Source organism: Equus przewalskii, chromosome 6 (genome assembly GCF_037783145.1).
Source record: "Equus przewalskii isolate Varuska chromosome 6, EquPr2, whole genome shotgun sequence".
NCBI lineage: Eukaryota > Metazoa > Chordata > Mammalia > Perissodactyla > Equidae > Equus > Equus przewalskii.
The window spans coordinates 52,650,276-52,666,897 of NC_091836.1; the positions used below are offsets into that span (position 1 = coordinate 52,650,276).

The following is a 16,622-nucleotide window of genomic DNA, read 5'->3' on the forward strand; positions in this document are numbered from 1 at the left end:
ACTTGAATGGAGACACTCAAGAGAGCAGGATGTTCTCATGTTGTGCCCCAACTTTCCGAAGCTCTGGCTTCTAGAAATCTGACGAGAGCCTTTTTACCCGCTGTAGACATTGACTCAACTCTCACCTCTAACACCTCTGGCCTTTTGGCAGGAGGAACCCTCAGGCAACACAGGGCAACCCAGGGCAGGCCGCTCCAGGTCAGGTCACAACTGTGCTCCCACCTGGCCAGCCCCACACCCCTTGATGCTCAAGGTGTGTGTGTGTGTTTGGGAGGTGCACTTAGGAAAGGTGGGGATGAGGGGGGACACATCCCGGGTAGGAGCAGGTAGTGAGATGTTGGAAGTCTGGCAATGGGTCATCTTCATACCCCACATCTTGCCTGGCAGGGTAGGAAGTTGAGTGCTGGGGACCGAGCTCCTTTATCCCTATGTGAATCCCAAGCCCACCAGGTGTCATCACATTCCAGCCCTGGCTGGAGGTCTATGCAGGTGCCCCTCTGAGCCTGATCTGTGGTGCGGGTTCCCCCTGGTGAGGTCCAGGCAGGCCCCTGATCCCTCCTGGTCTTTCTCCCGGGCACTGTGTTTGCAGAGCTGCACCCACAAGATGGTCACATAGTTAGTGAATGGTTTCAACTATGCCATCTCCCTGGACAGGGGGCGGGTGCTCCAGGCCACCAACAATGACCCGGGCCGGGTCTTTTCTCTGCATTGGTGCAGAGGGGTCTTCACACCCAGGACCCTGAGATGACCGAGGCAGTACCAGAATCCAGACCCAAATCTGAGACTCCCCTGAGACGCTCCCAGTGTTTTCTCACTAGAGTGTCCCACAGTCCCACTCCCAAAGGAATCACGACCTCCCCTCCTCCCCACCAGCTACATAGGCAGAAAGAAAGTAACCTCCATCCTCCTAGTGGTTCACGGTGATGCCACTGATTGTTTTTGTGTCCCTCCTCCTTCCACCCAGAGTGAAGATGACCCCTTTGTGAATTTAAATGAGGCCTGCAGGTGGCGGTCCCTCCAGCAGGCCTGATGGAGACTGACAAAGTCCACGGCACCAGCTTTCCTAGGTAGAAACATCTCAAATGTCACCACCTTTGTGTTCAACTACTCGGCCTTCAACACATCCCACCAGGTCCTGGACCAGCTGTTTACTGGGTGACTGCCCACTGCCAGCTGTAATTCTTGTAATGTCACTGCATCTCCCTGAGCCTCACTTTGCTCCTCTGAAAAGCGGGGTGGGAGAGGATAAACGTCATGGGGTTCTTGGAGGGACTAATGGGATCAGCCATGGTGGGTGCTGACCTGGTGCCTGGCTCTGCAGATGGGGCTGTGGGGTGAGCTGTGGTTGTTCATCATTATTATTGGTTCTTCCTCATGGAAAGTAGTCTGTCTCACCCGTCTCTGGGATGTGGTCTTTCTGATTTTGGCAAAGCACACGGACAGCACCCTGTCAAGGAGTTTGAGATTCCAGAGAGATGGTCCTGGTCCTTGTGCTTGGTGGAGCCAATTAAGGATGTCTGGGGAGCAGAGGGGCCCCAGGCCCACTCAGACATCTGGGATGCTTCTGGCTGGACTTCATTCATTCAACCATGTATGAGAAGCACCTACTAAGTGCAGGATTTTTGGAGACACTTAGCATAACTCAGTGAATCCAGGTGTCCAACAGATACAACCCCTATGTCTCAGTTGTAATCTGAGAGTCAAACGGTCACATTAGACATCATTCGCAAGTCCTGTCGTCCATCGCGCATCCCAAATGATGCTCTCGTCACCACCTTTACATCCGGAGGCATCTTCCATTATCAAAACCAAGAGGGCAGACCACAGGATGCCGGAATAAAATGAGTGGCCTCTGGGTCCAGAAGGAGAGCACCCTGTCTCTACAGAACAGGGTTGGGGGAAATGGAGGACTGTGGCTGGGGCCAGGCTGGCAAAACCCTGCATCTCACACATGTTTTGATTCTCATTGGAAGGCTGAGGTCTGATGGCTTCCATTCCAGGAGGTCAGGATTCAAAGACCTGTAGATGGGTCCCAGGACCCCTGGGAACCAGAGTGGATGCTGGGCTGGGCTGTCCCCTAGAGACCCATCCCCACCACAGTCCTATCTTGATCTGCCTCCCCTTCTCCACATCCACTTCTTCGGACCACCTCCAGCAGGCCCAGAACAGGAGGTGTGTGAGCAACATGGTCCCACATCTGCCTCAGTCCTCAGTCCAGTTGCACAAATGCATGGAGGGCTGGGGTGGGCCTTGTCCGAGCCCTTCAGGAAGAGAGTGACAGTGGGAAGAACAGACTCACAACAGACTCTGTGTTCAACTTGCTGGATGAGCCATCCTGCCACCACCAGGACAGCCACACGGGCGGGACTGGGCTGGGACTCTCCTCTGGATGGCAATGGGTGGGCACAGGGGCCCAGACCAAATAAGGGTGCCTTCAGTGGGCAGTGTGGAGGGAAAGACCAGGCCTCTGACTCTGTTGCCCAATGCCTTCCCCCAGTGCCGTCTCTTTGTAGATGAAGCTGGCCCGTGTGCACGTGAGCTCGCCTGCCTCCGAGCTGGAGGGCCCCGCCTCCCTCCTCCCAGTCCAGCTGGAGCCTCCAGAGCCCGGGGAGGCAGAGCTGGAAGGTGAGGGCCCTGCAGTCTGGGAAGACGATTTGCAGGGGGTTCACGGGCTGGGTTCCCTTAATGCAGTGGGGTCCTTCCTGTCTTTGGAAAGACTCAGGGGAGGTCATCTACTTGATGATGCTTTTTCTTTATGCTGCTCCAGGACCATCTCCAGAGCTCCCACCAGCTCCAGAGCCAGAGCAAGGGCCAGCTCCATGGCCCGGGCCAGCTCCAATTCTAGTTCTACCACCTGTGCTAGAGCTGGAGCAAGTGTCACCTCCATCAGTCCCCCCAGGGCCAGAGCCGTGCCAACAACAGCTCCAGCCCCAGCGCCAGATCCAGTTGGAGCCCGCTGGACCCTTGTCTCCAGGGAGAACACTTCCTCCATCTGGAGAGATTACATCAGAGCTGATCCAGCCCCAGAGCCCACCTGCCCCTGTGCAGTGACCACCAAGAGCCTGCTGTGGGAGCAGAAGCCTGACTTCCTGGGGTTCCCTCCCCAGCTGATTGCAGAGCAATTTACACTGATGGATGTGGTGAGCAGCCGGGCTCTCAGGGCAGGTGGGGCCAGCCTTCCCTGTGCCATCAGAGGCCCAAGACCTGCTGTTTCCTGATCCAGAATCCCATGTCCTACATCCAATCCCAGCTTCCCCACTTACACACATGTGCCCTGGGCAACCTCTTAACTCCCAAGCCTGTGCTGTCCGCATGTGGACACTAGACATGGACAAAAGAGCATCTGCCAGGCATAGCGGCTGTGCAGACGAATGAGGCGGAACAGAGAGGAAGGTGGGCAGAGTCTGGCCCTTTGGCGGGGGAGGAGAGGTCACTGAAGGGCTGTTAGGTCCTTGGGTGGGTCATCCATTTGCACAGGAGGCATCAACAGCCTTAGCAATTATTAGGCACCTCATATGTAATGACTACCTGGGAGACAAACATACAAAGATTGTGATTGTCACTCCTTGGGGGGACTGTATATTTGAACGAGGAGTCGGGCCCCAGGGTGATCAGAAAAGGTGGACGATGCCCCTTGCGATCGTCAAGTATCAGCGGGGTTCTGGTGCCTGGAGTAGTGAGACTGGGCTGGGAGCGAATGCCACTTTCCTTCCCCACACTACTGGTCCTGGGTCATCCTGTGCTGGGTGCCCTCAGTGGGCATAGACAAAACCCAGGGACCCCCACAAGCCCCAGGCCACATCCTCAGCTTCCTGAGCTCCAGCTCTGACCACTGACTCTGCCTGGGACTGTGGACTGTGGACATGGAGCAGGCATGTGACAGGGCTGGGTGACACTCTCTTCCTCCCCAGGAGCTGTTCAAGAAAGTGATCCCCCCCACTGTCTGGACTCCATCTGGTCCCCATGGGACAACAGGGGCAATGAGCACCTGGCATGCACCATCCGTGCCACCATCACCCAGTTTATCACAGTGGTCAACTGTGTTGTCACCACCTGCCTGGGGGACCTGAGCATGACAGCCCAGGACAGGGCCAGGGTGGTGGAGCTCTGGATCCAGGTGTCCAAGGTACCTTCTGGGCGGCCCAGGAAGCCCCTCTCTGGAGTCATGGAAACTGCCCCTTCTCCTTCCTCAGCTCTCAGGATTGAAGTCTGTGCTCTGAGCCCTTGCACAGTCCCCAGGCCCCTCCTGCCGGGGCCTCACTGACCTTGACTCCTGGTCCCAGCGTGGGAAGCTCACTTCTTCCTGGGCTCCTTCCTTGGGTTGAGCTCAAATTCTCCAACCTGGGAATGCTACTCATCAGGTCCCAGGGGTGCCCTCACTGGGTTCCTCAGCATGTGTCTCATCCAAGACAGGAGATGTCCATGAGGGAACAGAAGCCAGAGGCAGCAGGGCTCCAGCTCTCCTCACCAGCTCACTCTCTTCCCTTCCCCAGGAGTGCCAAGGCCTGAGGAACTTCCCTTCACTTCATGCCATCCTCTCTGCTCTGCAGAGCTGCAGGATCCATCGGCTCAAAAAGACATGGGGACGCGTTTCCAGGTGGGTAGGCCTCTCTTCATGTGAGCATCACCTGGGAAGACCAGACACCCCCCATACTGCTGGCATTGCCCCCTCAGTAAGCTGGCACCACCTGGGAGACAGCAAACCCTAGTGACAGAGACTCACCTGGCTGGCGGACTCTGAGTCTCTCTGGAAACTTAGGCCGGGGGCTTCTGCTTCAGGAATCAGTGTCCCTGAATGTCAGGTCCTGGGTGGAGCCAAACTGAAGATTTTCAAGTATTTGCTTTGCAGCAACAGAACTCTCCATCCAACTGAAACCACGACTGTTCAAAACACATCTGCTCAGGAGTTACAGGAATGGAGGCCCAGGTGACACCGGGAGAGCCCCCTCCCCAGTCCCGTGGAGACCCCAGGGCTCAGAGGACCCAGGGAAAATGCTCATCCAGGATGTTTGGATATTCTGGGTTTTCAAAGACACAGGGTTTACCCCTAAACCACTGCACAGGTTTTCATTCCTTTTCCCCCCTCAGGAAGAGCTCTCAAAAATTTTACAAAATTGTGCACCAAGGACCAGCGGGTGAGCAGGAAGCTGCTCATGGAGGTGAGTGGAGGCTGCAGATCTGGAAGGAGGGGATGGGTGAGGGGAGGAGGGAGCAGGCAGGATATGCTTTGCTGGGTTTTTCCCTTAAAGTTTCTCTGAGGAATAACCGTCTATATTGTTCTGATTGACAGGAAGAGGGGTGTTAGCTGCGTGGACGGGTGGGGGCAGTTAGGGACAGGAGGCCTTGGTCATGGGGCCCAGGGGTGTTGGCTGGACTGTCCAGGAGGGAGAGGAGCCAGCAGGATGAGCAGGTCTCTGGCTCCCATGCGGGTCCATCAGCCAGCACTTGACTCTCTCCAGGCTGTGGGTGGATGGAGGGGGTGGGGACTCTTTTCTTCCTGAAGCAGCCCCGTCTGTCCTCAGGAAGCCAGGCCCCTGCTGCTCCTTCTGTCTTTGCTGCACGTCCAAGAACAGGGCACCCTGCCAGCCCCTGAGGTGGGCACTGCGTGGTCCCATGGGCCAGGTGGACATGAGGGCTGCCCAGCATGGGATGAATGGTGGACCTGGGACAGAACTGTGTGCTCTCTGGGACTCCCCACTGTGCCCTGATAGTGGTCACTGCTGACACACCCAGTGGGGTTCTCACCTGCTGCCTTGTTGGCAGGGCACATGCCCCAGATGGCAATGAGAGTATTGGGGGATCCAGTAGATTCTTCGTGGACCTTCCTGACTGGATGTTAGAAGTTTCCAAGAACAAAAGGAAGCAAATGTCACCATCAACCAGTGCCCTGGTCACCCCGTAACTGTCACTCAGATGTGGCACTAGGGGTCACCTTCCTGAGTGGATGAAAAGAGAGTTCTGTTCAGGGGAACATCCTGAGGGATCCTAGGGAGCTGAGGCCTTTGGCATGGCCTCAGGTATAGCCTGGGGTCAGAGAATCCCAGGGGGCTGGGACAGGTAGATGCCACTTGGACAGGCCCTCTGAGACACCCTGCCCCTTGTCATCCATGGCTCAGCCTGGCTGAGGGTCTGCTCACACCCCGAGAGTCCAGAGGACATGACCTTGTTCAGAGGTGTGTCTGTAGGTGGGGTGAAGGCAGATGGACAGGGCCTCTGGCTGGGAGGGGAAGGGGTCTCTCCTCTGTGGGCCTCTGAGCAAGTCAAGCCCCTCTGTGAGCCTCGGTCTCCTCATGTGGGACGTGGAGGGAGGTGATCTGTGCTACAAGCCCCACAAACGGGGGATGAGGTTCAAGGGAGGAGAGGAATGTGCAGGAGCTGTGTGCCGCCTCCTCCTCGAGGGGTGAGGGGAGAGCAGTGATGACAGTCAGATGACACTGAGTCCTCAGGAGGCCCTGGGAGGCAGGTGGAGTTCTCCTCACCCTTTCCAGATGAGGACAGAGTCTGAGGAGCCTGGGCAGGCCCGAGGCCACAGAGGAGCGAGTGTTGGAGCTGCGGACTGATCGAGAATCAGAGCATCTGGAAAAGGGAGCAGCCACACACACCAGATGTCCAGGGTCCAAGATCAAGGGCCTGGGACACATGTGGAAGGGAGCATGGCCTCCCTGACCTTGTCCTTGACCCTGCAGGAAGCGACCTCTTTGTGGGAGACCCTGGAGATGGATCCCTGGATAGCCCAGGAGAGGCAGCAGTGGCAGGTGAGGGTGCCTGTTGGGGAGGAGGGGTCCATGTGTCCGAGGAGAGGGTGCTCCACCCTCACAGCTGGAGGCCTCCACCAAGAGAGGGGTCCCTCCTCCTCCAGCCCAGCTCCTGGCCACACAGAGCCTGCACTGGCTGCATTAGAAGTGAGCAGGAGGAGGCCTGGCAGGGCTGGCCCAGGAGGGACTTGGGGTGGGGAGGAGCAGGGACCACATTCCCTGGGATCTGCCTAAAGCCGACCCTGGGAGGTGACAGGGGAGATTGGTGTTCCTGGAGGGGGCTCCTGGGGGAGACTGCAGAGGGTCCTGGGCTGCTCTATGTGGGAGTCTGGGGTGGGCAGGAGGCTGGGGTGAGGGTTTTGGGGGGAGGGTCCCATGGGGGCACATGAAAGCCGGGACTCAGGGTGGCTCAGGGTGTCGTCCCCTTCCTGGGCTCAATCCTCTATTACCTGCAGCTGCTGGACACTGAGATGGAGGATTATCTGAAGGAGTGTGAGCACGGAGGGGGAACAGGGAACAGGATCCGGAGGTTTGGGAGGCGAGAGCCCTGCACTGGGCCCTGAGCTCTCAGCACTTGGCAAAGCTCCTCTCCTGAGAACCTCCTGGCAGCCCCTGGAGGTGGGGCCTCAGGCACATCTTAGCAATGTGAGACCCAAGGCTCTGCATAAGCCCCCCTCCAGGCTCCCTGGGCTGGGGGAGCTCAGAGCTGCCTGACTACAGAGCTGCAGGAGGTGGTGTCAGAGCTGGACTCAGCCTCTCCCTCAGGCCCCGCCCCTGGGGGAGTGAAGTCAGCCCCTGCAAGTCAGGAAGCACATCCGTGGTCCAGCTGTCCCTTCCTTTCTGAGGCCTCAGTCTCCCTGTCTGTCATCAGAGAGGTTGGAGCTACAGAGTCTCTGGCCTCAGTGCCCCTGTCCTGCCTGCGCTGGAGCCCAGAGCCTGGCCCAGGTTCAGGCTCTATTGTGGCAGTGTCTGCCCTCTGCCAGGCCCTGGCAGTCCTGCAACCTGGGAAGGGGTGGGCTGGGGGCTAGTCATGGGCCAAGGGGGCTGTTTCTGATGGACATTGGCTGTCTGCCTTCGAGGGAAATATGGTGAACTTCCAGAAATGGAGTGAGGTGAGCAGCCGTGCCCTCGATGTGGGGAGGGTGGGGCTGTGGAAATCACAGATGTCCCCTGCAAGACTTTCTCTGGCCTCATCCCTTGGGTCTTATCTTTATTGGGAGAGTTAGATACAGGCAGCTGGGGATCCCATCACATTGGTGGGTGGGAGGAGGGGCTGACATCGAGGACACCTTCCTGGATGAGGAACTATTTCAACCCAACTGTGAGAACAGGCACATCCTGAATGGAGTGGGAGGGAAGGAGGGTTCCCAATGAGCAAAGACCCCAGAGCAGCTCCTCACTACCCACAAGTTCCTGGCTGGGTTCCCCCCCCAGGCCCTGTCTGCATCCTGTCCTTCCTCCCAGAAATTCAAGGTCATTAAAAGGATCCAGCTGCTCCAAGAGGCTGCCAATGAATGCCACCTGCAGCCCGAGGAGCAATTTGGGGCCTGGTTCCAGGCCATGGAGCCCCTCCGTGAGGATGAGAGGTGAGGGCTCAGGAGCTGGGTGAGTGCAGGGCAGACTCTCTCTGAGGGCCAGCTCCGGACCATGTGCCCACGGCTCCCTGATCAGCCCCAGACCTTGTTGCTTGGTGAACCCTGGCGAACCAAGACTCCAGCTGCTGGCAGGCTCTGGGAGGGACACTTGAGATGTGGCTCCTGGTAGCTCACAGGTCCACTCTGTCCTGTAGCTACAGCCTGTCCTGCCAGCTGGAGCCCCCAAACCTGAAGGTGAGCAAAATGCGAGGCTTCTTCAGGACCAAGAAGAACCGGCCATCCTCAAGATTGGGGCTGAGTGAGTGTCGGGACTGCAGGGACTGAATCCAGGGGCTCACAAAGCTTTGGGCTCAGTCTGTGCCTGGATCCCAGCTCCACTGCTGACCAGTCCTGTGACGGGCCACTCCCTTCTCCTTGCTGGGACTCAGTTGCCCCCTCTGGTACGGGTGATGCTTTACGGTACCTCAATGTCAGACGAATGGGGTGCTGTGGATGCACTGAGCACTCAGCACCTGGTTTGGAGCACAGAGTGCAGTGGGGGCAGGGAGCTGGGCCATGCTTCTCAGGGAGGGACCCCAAAATAGCCTGTTTCTTCTATTCAGCTGCCATGCCCTTGGCAAGGAGCCATCACACTCTGGATGCCACCACAAGCTCAGCTTCTTCAGGCGCAGGGACATGGCTGGGACCCTCGGGGTGCACCAGGCCAGCTCTTCCCACCCAGATGTGAAGGAGGACGTTGTAAGCTCTTTCCTGGTTTTGCCTAAATCCCAAAGGGGAGGGGACGATCCCCCTCCAGCTCCCTGACATCTCTACCCCAGTGTCTATTTGCCTATTGGGGAGAGCAATATTATTTAATAGTAAGTGTCAGATTTGAATATTATACTAAAATCCTGTTTCTGTTACAGCCTGGGAGTTGTGGTGTGGTTCACCTCCTGTGCTCATCTCATATAAATGAGACACAGAACCTCACCTTCCTCCTTGAATTAAGAACTGGTGCACGGTCACAGCTCATTGTATGTGGGACAAGGGAGGAAGGCCAGCCCCCTCCCTGGCAAGTTAAGGACCCCCCAAGTCGCCCTTCCTTAGAGGACAGGTTCGTTTCAGTGTGGTTCCCCTGGGCCAGGAGCAGAGACAGCCCCTCAGATCCCCCTGGATTTAGAGGCTGGAGGGATTTTCCCAGCAGAGCAACCAGCACAGAAATGTGGGTCTTTCAGATGGCACTTGCCAGGACCATGTCCTGCCCCGGGACAGTGGCTGCCTTTCTACAGCTTTCGAAGAAGAAGGAATGTTTTCTGCTTCTCTCATGGAGCTTTCTTTTGATCAATTTTTGGAACGTGTAGTTTTCTAATGAATCTCTGGAATTGCACTAACACTAAATGGGGAAAAAATGTAAACCGATAAATCTTTGCATGTGGAAAGGACAAGGCCAGAGGAAGACCATTTGCAGACGGACTAAGGGCAGGCAGGATATCCCTCTGCAGGCCGCCTCTAGGGGCTCCCTGTTCACCCTTTACCTGGATTGGACTCCTCCCGGGATCCTGGTCCATGACCTTGGAAGTCCTTTTCCTGCTTGTTTCCTATCCAGAGGGAAAGATTTGTGATGCAGCTTTTAAAGCTACAACAGGGCTTTGTTGCATAAGCGTCACTGCTCCCTGTGAACTAGATTTCCAGCATCCCTCACTTCCTTCTACAATTCTTTTTGGGCAGAAATTCCCTAAGGCCTCAGCCTCTCTGTCAGGTACATCGTGGTCATTCCTACCTAGCCAGGCCTGATGGATCAGCCGTGAGCTCTGGTTTGCCCAGGATAACGCACCTTAATCCTGGGCAGTGCATGACCCACACTCTCCCTTGCTGCCCAGGGTCCCATGTGGTTCTGAGGTTCATGCTCCCGGACAAACAATAGTTTACACGCTCAGTCCTGTTGTTACCAGCTTGACCTAAAGGGTCATCTGGGCTCAATCCTATAGAGCTTCTAGCCCCCAGGATGGCTGTGTTCTTTTCCCCAGTCTTGTGCTGTGGTTATGTGGTTATGTGTTACGGGGATGTGAAACTTTCCTGTTGGGAGTTTTGAAAGATAAGGCATGAGAGGTGCCAGTATAGAGGTGGGTCTAGCAGAGGAATGCCACCAAACTGATGAACATGGGCCTACACACACAACCTTGCCAATTAAAATACTGAAACGCTTCCCATCTGGGCAGTGAATTGATACTGCTCTGAGCTCACCCTGAGAACCCACCTCATGACCAGGAGCTACAGGGTTATCACCTGGCATTTTGAACGTCATCCCCTGAAACACCGTAAGACAAGGGCCACATGAATTCCTTGGTAGTTCTTCCTCCTCCTTGCTGAAGGCTGCAAGTGTCACCCTGGGAGGCCCTTTCAGTTCAGCCACAAGCCGAGTATAAATCCCGCTTCCGGCAGCCCAGGCCCTTCCTGACAGGGCACAGCCATCCAGGAAAGAAAGAATTCACATATTGGTGTAGACACATTAACACACACACACATATCCCACCCAAAGCCCAAGATGCATGAACTACAGAGATCAAAAGTGACTTCAGAAACAGATCAACCAATTGCAAACGAAGGGTTTCATCAAGATCCTGACTCAAATAAAATGTAAAACCAAGAAACAACCCGGAGAAAACTGGGAGACTTTGGAGGCTGACTAGATAGTTGATTATAGGAGTGACATTTTTACTTTTGTGTGTTATAACTCTGTTGGGTTTGAGTCCCAAAAATCTCTCATCTGTAAGAGAAACTGATATATTTACACCTGAAATGATGTTCTCTCGGCATCTACAGCTGGCTAATTCCAGGCGGTGGGTGTAAAGATAAAGCCAGATGGTTTATGAGTTGACAATCTCTGATGCAAGTGACAGGTTCACAGAGGTTGATTTTCCCTACTCTGAGATTTGGAGATTTTTGAAAACTTTCAGAAGACAATTTTCATAAAAATAGTATAATCACTGTTCACATTACAATGTTAAAAATGAAAACATTGCAAATATGAAGGAATGCTTCTTCTTCCTGACCTGGGGAAGCTCTGTCTGTCTGGCTTCTGTGAATGACCTGATGATGCCACTGATTATTCATTTATCTCATGTTTATTGCATAATTACTATGTACTCTGTACTGCAAGCAAGGTGAATGCATTTCCACATCTCCAGATCTAGTGTGGGAATGAAGGCACTGAGCCAGCTGCCAAGATTCTCTAAGTGGAAAATAATGCCCCACGGGGCATGGTCATTGTTAAGATTCCAACATCAAAGCTAGACAAGTTTGCCATGGAACAAATCAGAGGTACTTAATTTATGATATAGAAATTACCTATGTCTGAATTAACATGTGACAAAGACTGAAGGATTTTGTTAAAATTAGATGCAAATTCATAATTTATGAAATCAGATTTAATATCACATTAAGAGATAAATCTCATTGAGTAGGTATTATCTGTTCATTGAGTGTAGAAAAAACAAATGTAAGTTCAAAACACTAATTCCTCAGCCTCAATTATCCTATTGATTTTAATATAAACAGGAAGAAAAATCATGGTAAATAAAAATCGAGGTTTCCCATGAAAGGTAAGGATCATGATGGATGTTACAAAGAGATGCTGTGGGGGTCAAGGCTGTCTCCTGGTGGATTTCTCACTGCGCCACTCTCCATTCCTTCAGCACCAATATCGCTTTCCTCACCGTGTTTTCAGGTGCCTTTCTTGGCTCCTTGCTCTCTCTGCCTCCCTGGCAATCTCCTCTGTTCTCAAGCCAACAGTCAGTCTTTCCCATGCTTTTCTTCACTTGCAACATCTGTCTCCTAATATCTCCAGAAGTTGCCTGTTGCCTGCAGAGGGGCTGTGAGAGACCCAGACCCGTTCCTGGACTCATCTCTGCCCAATACGGACACTGGTCAGGAGCGGGCTAGGGTTGGTGTGCAGATCCCTCAGCTCCAGCCATGGCCCAGGGGTTCACCTAGACCAGCTGGTGCAGTTATCTTTAAGGTATCTGTGAATCGGAAGGACTTAAGATTTCTCCCTCACTGCTGCCAGCCTGGAGGCCCTGCAGTCTCTCCTCTCCATACACTCACCGGGTCTTCTCCAAGGTCTCCTCCCACTGACGGCCCCTGACCTCACGGCCAGGATGGGAAGTTATCCTAGTACCTGGCCTCCGGAATATGCAGCTGCTCAGCCTTCAGCATGTACAGAGCTGCAGGTTTCTGCTTGGTTTTAGTTCATTGTTTCCACCATAAAATTGGGGCATATTTTTTGAACTTTCCCTTTAAAAATAAAATGTGAAATTTGAACAAAATGGGGGATGAAGACTACCATCCATGGAGAATGTTCTCAGCTCATGTGGCTATTCCACCCTCCTTCCCTCCCAGAAGAATGTGTCTCAAATGTGAATCACAATCATCTGGAGGGTTTTTAAAACTCAGATTGCTGGACCTCAACTCAAGTCAATCTGGGGTGGGAATGGAGAACGTTCATTTCTAAGATGTTCCTAGGTGCTGTTGATGCTGCTAGTATAGGTACCACATGTTGAGAATGGGATTCTGGGACATCATCAAGCCCATGTGAGACACAGACAGAAAGCTCAAGGTCATTATCCAGTGTCAAATCCAGACAAACCTCCCTCCTCCATCTTGCTTCAGGATGTTACTCTCTCCCCTTCTCTGTCATTGTCAACTACACACATTCTGGTACCAAGTAACCCACTATCATTGGGACACAGTGATCCAAGGGCCCCGTAGCTACTTTTAGAGTGCCATCTCTAATGAGATCATGCACTGTTCCACTCTTAGATACCCTCCACAGCAAAATCCTGTCTTAACCCCACATTCTCCTCACAAATCAGGAACTCAAACACCACATTCCCACCACAAATCTCCAGTTCCTGTTTTTACACAAAGAACTCTACTGTAAATAACCAACCTTCAAGAAAACACTTTACTCCAGTATGAACATCTTCACAGGGCTCTCTCCTTTCTCTCTTCCTATTCCTTTCTTTCAATCTTGGATTCTGTGGTCCATCATTTCAATCATCCACTGACCATGCTTCCAGATTCATCACTCCCATCACATTGGCCCTGTAAGCCTCTGACTTTGGATAATTTCAAATACCTGCCATGCCACATTGACACCTGCACTGAGGATCACCACCGAAGAGAGAGCACACGAGGAGTCTGTGGATCCCAACAGAGAATCAAGAGCAACCAGTGGGCCTATGTGCGTTCTCTAACATGCCATGAATGCTCTGTTAATTTCTTTCCATTTCTTGAGTTCCATAAAAGTCTATTTCTTCCTGACCTACTTCATATTTCACAGATAAATTGTTAACAACCTAGACAAGAACTGTATCACTCTCAGGTCATCAGATCTACAAATATTCCTCATCGGGAATTCATTTATCACAACTTTTCTGTTGTTATAACCAAATAAATTTGTTTCTCAGCTGAAACCATTCTGATTTTTAGCTCATCCTTCAATCTCAATGACCTTATGCCCTCCATATTTGAAGTACTTTCATTTACTTCCTTACTGTACAAATCTCTACCATCTACAAACCAATCCCTCATCCAGCATTCCTAATACTCCTCACCCTCCATGTTCTCCCTCTCCTCCTCTTGCCAGGGATTCATCCATCCCAGAGCCTCTATTTCCAAAGTGCCCACCCAATCCCATATCCACATTCTGTGGATGCTTCTTTGGCTATGCTTACAAGCCCAATGTGGACTTCTCATTGTGTGTCTGACATGTCCTGTGGTAGCATGCGACATCGTGGACTTCAACTTCCTTTGAAAAGCCTGTTCATTCTTGGGATCCACCAGCACTCCACTGTGCTGCTCTTGCCTGTCCGAACTTCCTGGCTTCTCTTTAGGACCAACCCAATGACTGAGGCTTCCCAGAAGTCAGCCCTGCTCGGACATCCGTTCTCCCTCTGCACCCTCCTGCTGGGCAATCCCATCCATTCCCTGCTTCAAATACCACTAATGAGCCAAAAATATTCAAAGAGCCAGCACAGATCTGACTCTGACTCCTAGACTCAAATATCCACCTGCCCACTCACCACATTAGTGACATCAATGACTCAATTCACAGTGACTGGGTTCCAAGCTGAACAAACCACTTCCCCAAATAATTCACTTCTCTTCCAGTGTCCCCAAACTCACTTGTTTGTGCTAATATACTGTGTAACCCAGAGTGTCATTCTGGACACCCTTCCACCCCACACTCATAGCAATGGACCATCCATCCTCCCTCCTGAATCCACCTACATATTTTCCACTTTTGAATTTGAATTATTTCTAACCACTCTTCAAATCTCACACAAAGTGTCATTTACCATAGTGAACTCCCCTAAATTACAAAACTCCATTTTTTCTCTTTGTTGATATTTTTTCTGTTTTACTTATATGGAAATTATCTCTTTCAATATTTAGTCCTTTCTCACTGAATTGAATACTGCACAAAGACAAGACTAACATGGATTTTCTGTTTCCCACAGCAGTGTTCACATATAGCTGTGCACACAAAAAGGCCTCAGATATATTTTATGTATAATATATATATTTATATTTATATACACATGAAATTCAAACACTAAAACTTTGCTTCCTGAAATATTTTAAATCCATCCACTTAACTACACTTACGCAAAGCTATCATCTTTTGAGTGGTATACTGCAATAAATTAGCAATTACAGCTTAAGACGTTTTTCCTGCTCTCCTATCATAATTATTACTACTACATTTTTCATTCCCTGATATGTTCCAGTTTTGAGGGAAAACTATTTGGCCATCCTATTTATAGAGCATCTACTATGTACGAAGTTCTGGTATAAAACCTGTGGTTTCAGTTTATCCAGAAATAAACTAAACAGACTCAATGCCCATTTGACTTAGTCTTAGTGAGAGGAAAGAAATAATACACAGAGCAAAGAGTTTATAACATGTCATGTAGAAATAAGCACTGTTATTAAGGCAGAGAGAGACTTTGAGGCTGTATGCATTTTCAAGTTTAGCTGGGTGCATGTGTACATGCTAGCACACATATGTTGCCAGGGTGGGATAAGTTGCTTCCTCCTGGGGGTGGGGGAGCCTCCTATACCTTGAGGAATTTCCTCTGGTGTACTTACTATGGACTTTGCTATCCATGTGTATTAGTCAAGGTGCTTAGGAGAAACAGAACCAATAGAATAAATATAAACATATAGAAATGGAGGTTTATTATAGGAATTGATTCACAAAGTTATGGGGGCTGAGAAGTCCCACAATCTGCCATCTGCAACCTGGAGAACCAGAAAAGCTACTGATATAACTTAGCCCAAGTCCAAAGGCCTGAGAGCTAGGACCTCTGATGTGTAAGGGCAGCAAAAGATGGACATTCCAGAGGAGAGAGCAGACTCACCCTTCCTTCATCTTTTTGTTCCCTTCGAGCCCTCAATAGGTTGGATGATGCCCACCCATATTGGGGAGGGTGGGTCTCTTTACATAGTCTATGGAATCAAATGCTTATCTCTTTCTAGAAACATCTTCATGGACACACCCAGAAATAATGCTTAACTGGCTATCTGGGCATACTTAGCCCAGTCAAGTTGACATCTAAAATTAACATCACATAGTGGCTTTATCCAGCCAAGACCAACAGAAATATAACACTGTGACCTATGTCATTTAAAATTTCCTAGAACACAAGTTAAAGGAAGTAAATTTAAACAGATGAAACTGGGTTTTATAACATTTTTATTTAACCCAAGACATCTAAATATTATTTCAAAAATGTACTCCCAATCTGTTGGAAGAACAAGATAGGTTATATCTTTTTCTTCTTTCTGAGCCTTGAAAGTATTTTACAATTATGGCATATCTCAACTTAAAAGTTAAATTGGCCTGTTATACTTGATTTGTATTGAAATTTCTTAAGATTTACAGTTGTAAGAGAAGATTCACACAGAGTATTTTTTAGCCTCTTTTATGGAGTGACTGTTCTAGAATTTGACCCACTTTTTTAGTTGGTCTTCTGTATTTTTGTTTCATTGGACAGAATTACTTACAGAATTTGGCTTGATGTACTTTACCAGACATAGGTAATGCCAATCTTGTCTCCCACTCACGTTTTCCACTGCCTCTGTGTCTGGTGAATTTTGATGAATACCTGCTCCTCATATATCTTAATATGATCCAATTTATAATTTTCTCTTATCTGTTTGTTTTTTTTTTTCCCACTGATGAAGATTTGCCCTGAGTAAACATCTGTTACCAATCTTCCTCTTTTTT

The 16,622-nt window shown here is 51.0% G+C and overlaps 1 protein-coding gene and 1 long non-coding RNA gene across 50 annotated transcripts in view; one reads left to right on the plus strand and one right to left on the minus strand.

Moving 5' to 3' along the window:
• LOC139083925 (ral guanine nucleotide dissociation stimulator-like) overlaps nt 1–16,622 on the plus strand; it is a 23,885-nt gene continuing 7,263 nt past the window's right edge. For 2 of the 46 annotated variants that reach the window (XM_070623778.1, XM_070623785.1), the window contains exons 1-8: nt 3,993–4,126; nt 4,494–4,597; nt 4,850–4,927; nt 5,089–5,159; nt 6,687–6,755; nt 7,211–8,341; nt 8,545–8,648; nt 8,953–9,088. In XM_070623778.1, coding sequence (XP_070479879.1) covers nt 4,073–4,126; nt 4,494–4,597; nt 4,850–4,927; nt 5,089–5,159; nt 6,687–6,755; nt 7,211–7,224 — 390 coding nt within the window. In that variant the 5' untranslated portion in view covers nt 3,993–4,072 and the 3' untranslated portion in view covers nt 7,225–8,341; nt 8,545–8,648; nt 8,953–9,088. Of the gene's footprint in view, nt 254–964; nt 1,185–2,261; nt 2,626–2,767; nt 3,141–3,911; nt 4,127–4,493; nt 4,598–4,849; nt 4,928–5,088; nt 5,160–5,522; nt 5,595–6,686; nt 7,077–7,210; nt 8,342–8,544; nt 8,649–8,952; nt 10,981–11,887; nt 12,655–16,622 lie in introns of those variants that run through there. The other 44 variants (XM_070623797.1, XM_070623792.1, XM_070623765.1 and 41 more) reach the window with 43 other exon arrangements.
• LOC139083926 (uncharacterized) overlaps nt 4,495–16,622 on the minus strand; it is a 23,596-nt gene continuing 11,468 nt past the window's right edge. For 3 of the 4 annotated variants that reach the window (XR_011541084.1, XR_011541083.1, XR_011541085.1), the window contains 5 exons: nt 10,616–10,783; nt 9,865–9,927; nt 5,746–5,936; nt 4,724–4,881; nt 4,495–4,628 (listed from right to left, as the gene is read on the minus strand). This is a non-coding gene — a long non-coding RNA (uncharacterized lncRNA). The remainder of the gene's footprint in view (nt 4,629–4,723; nt 4,882–5,745; nt 5,937–9,864; nt 9,928–10,615; nt 10,784–16,622) is intronic. The other variant, XR_011541086.1, reaches the window with a different exon arrangement.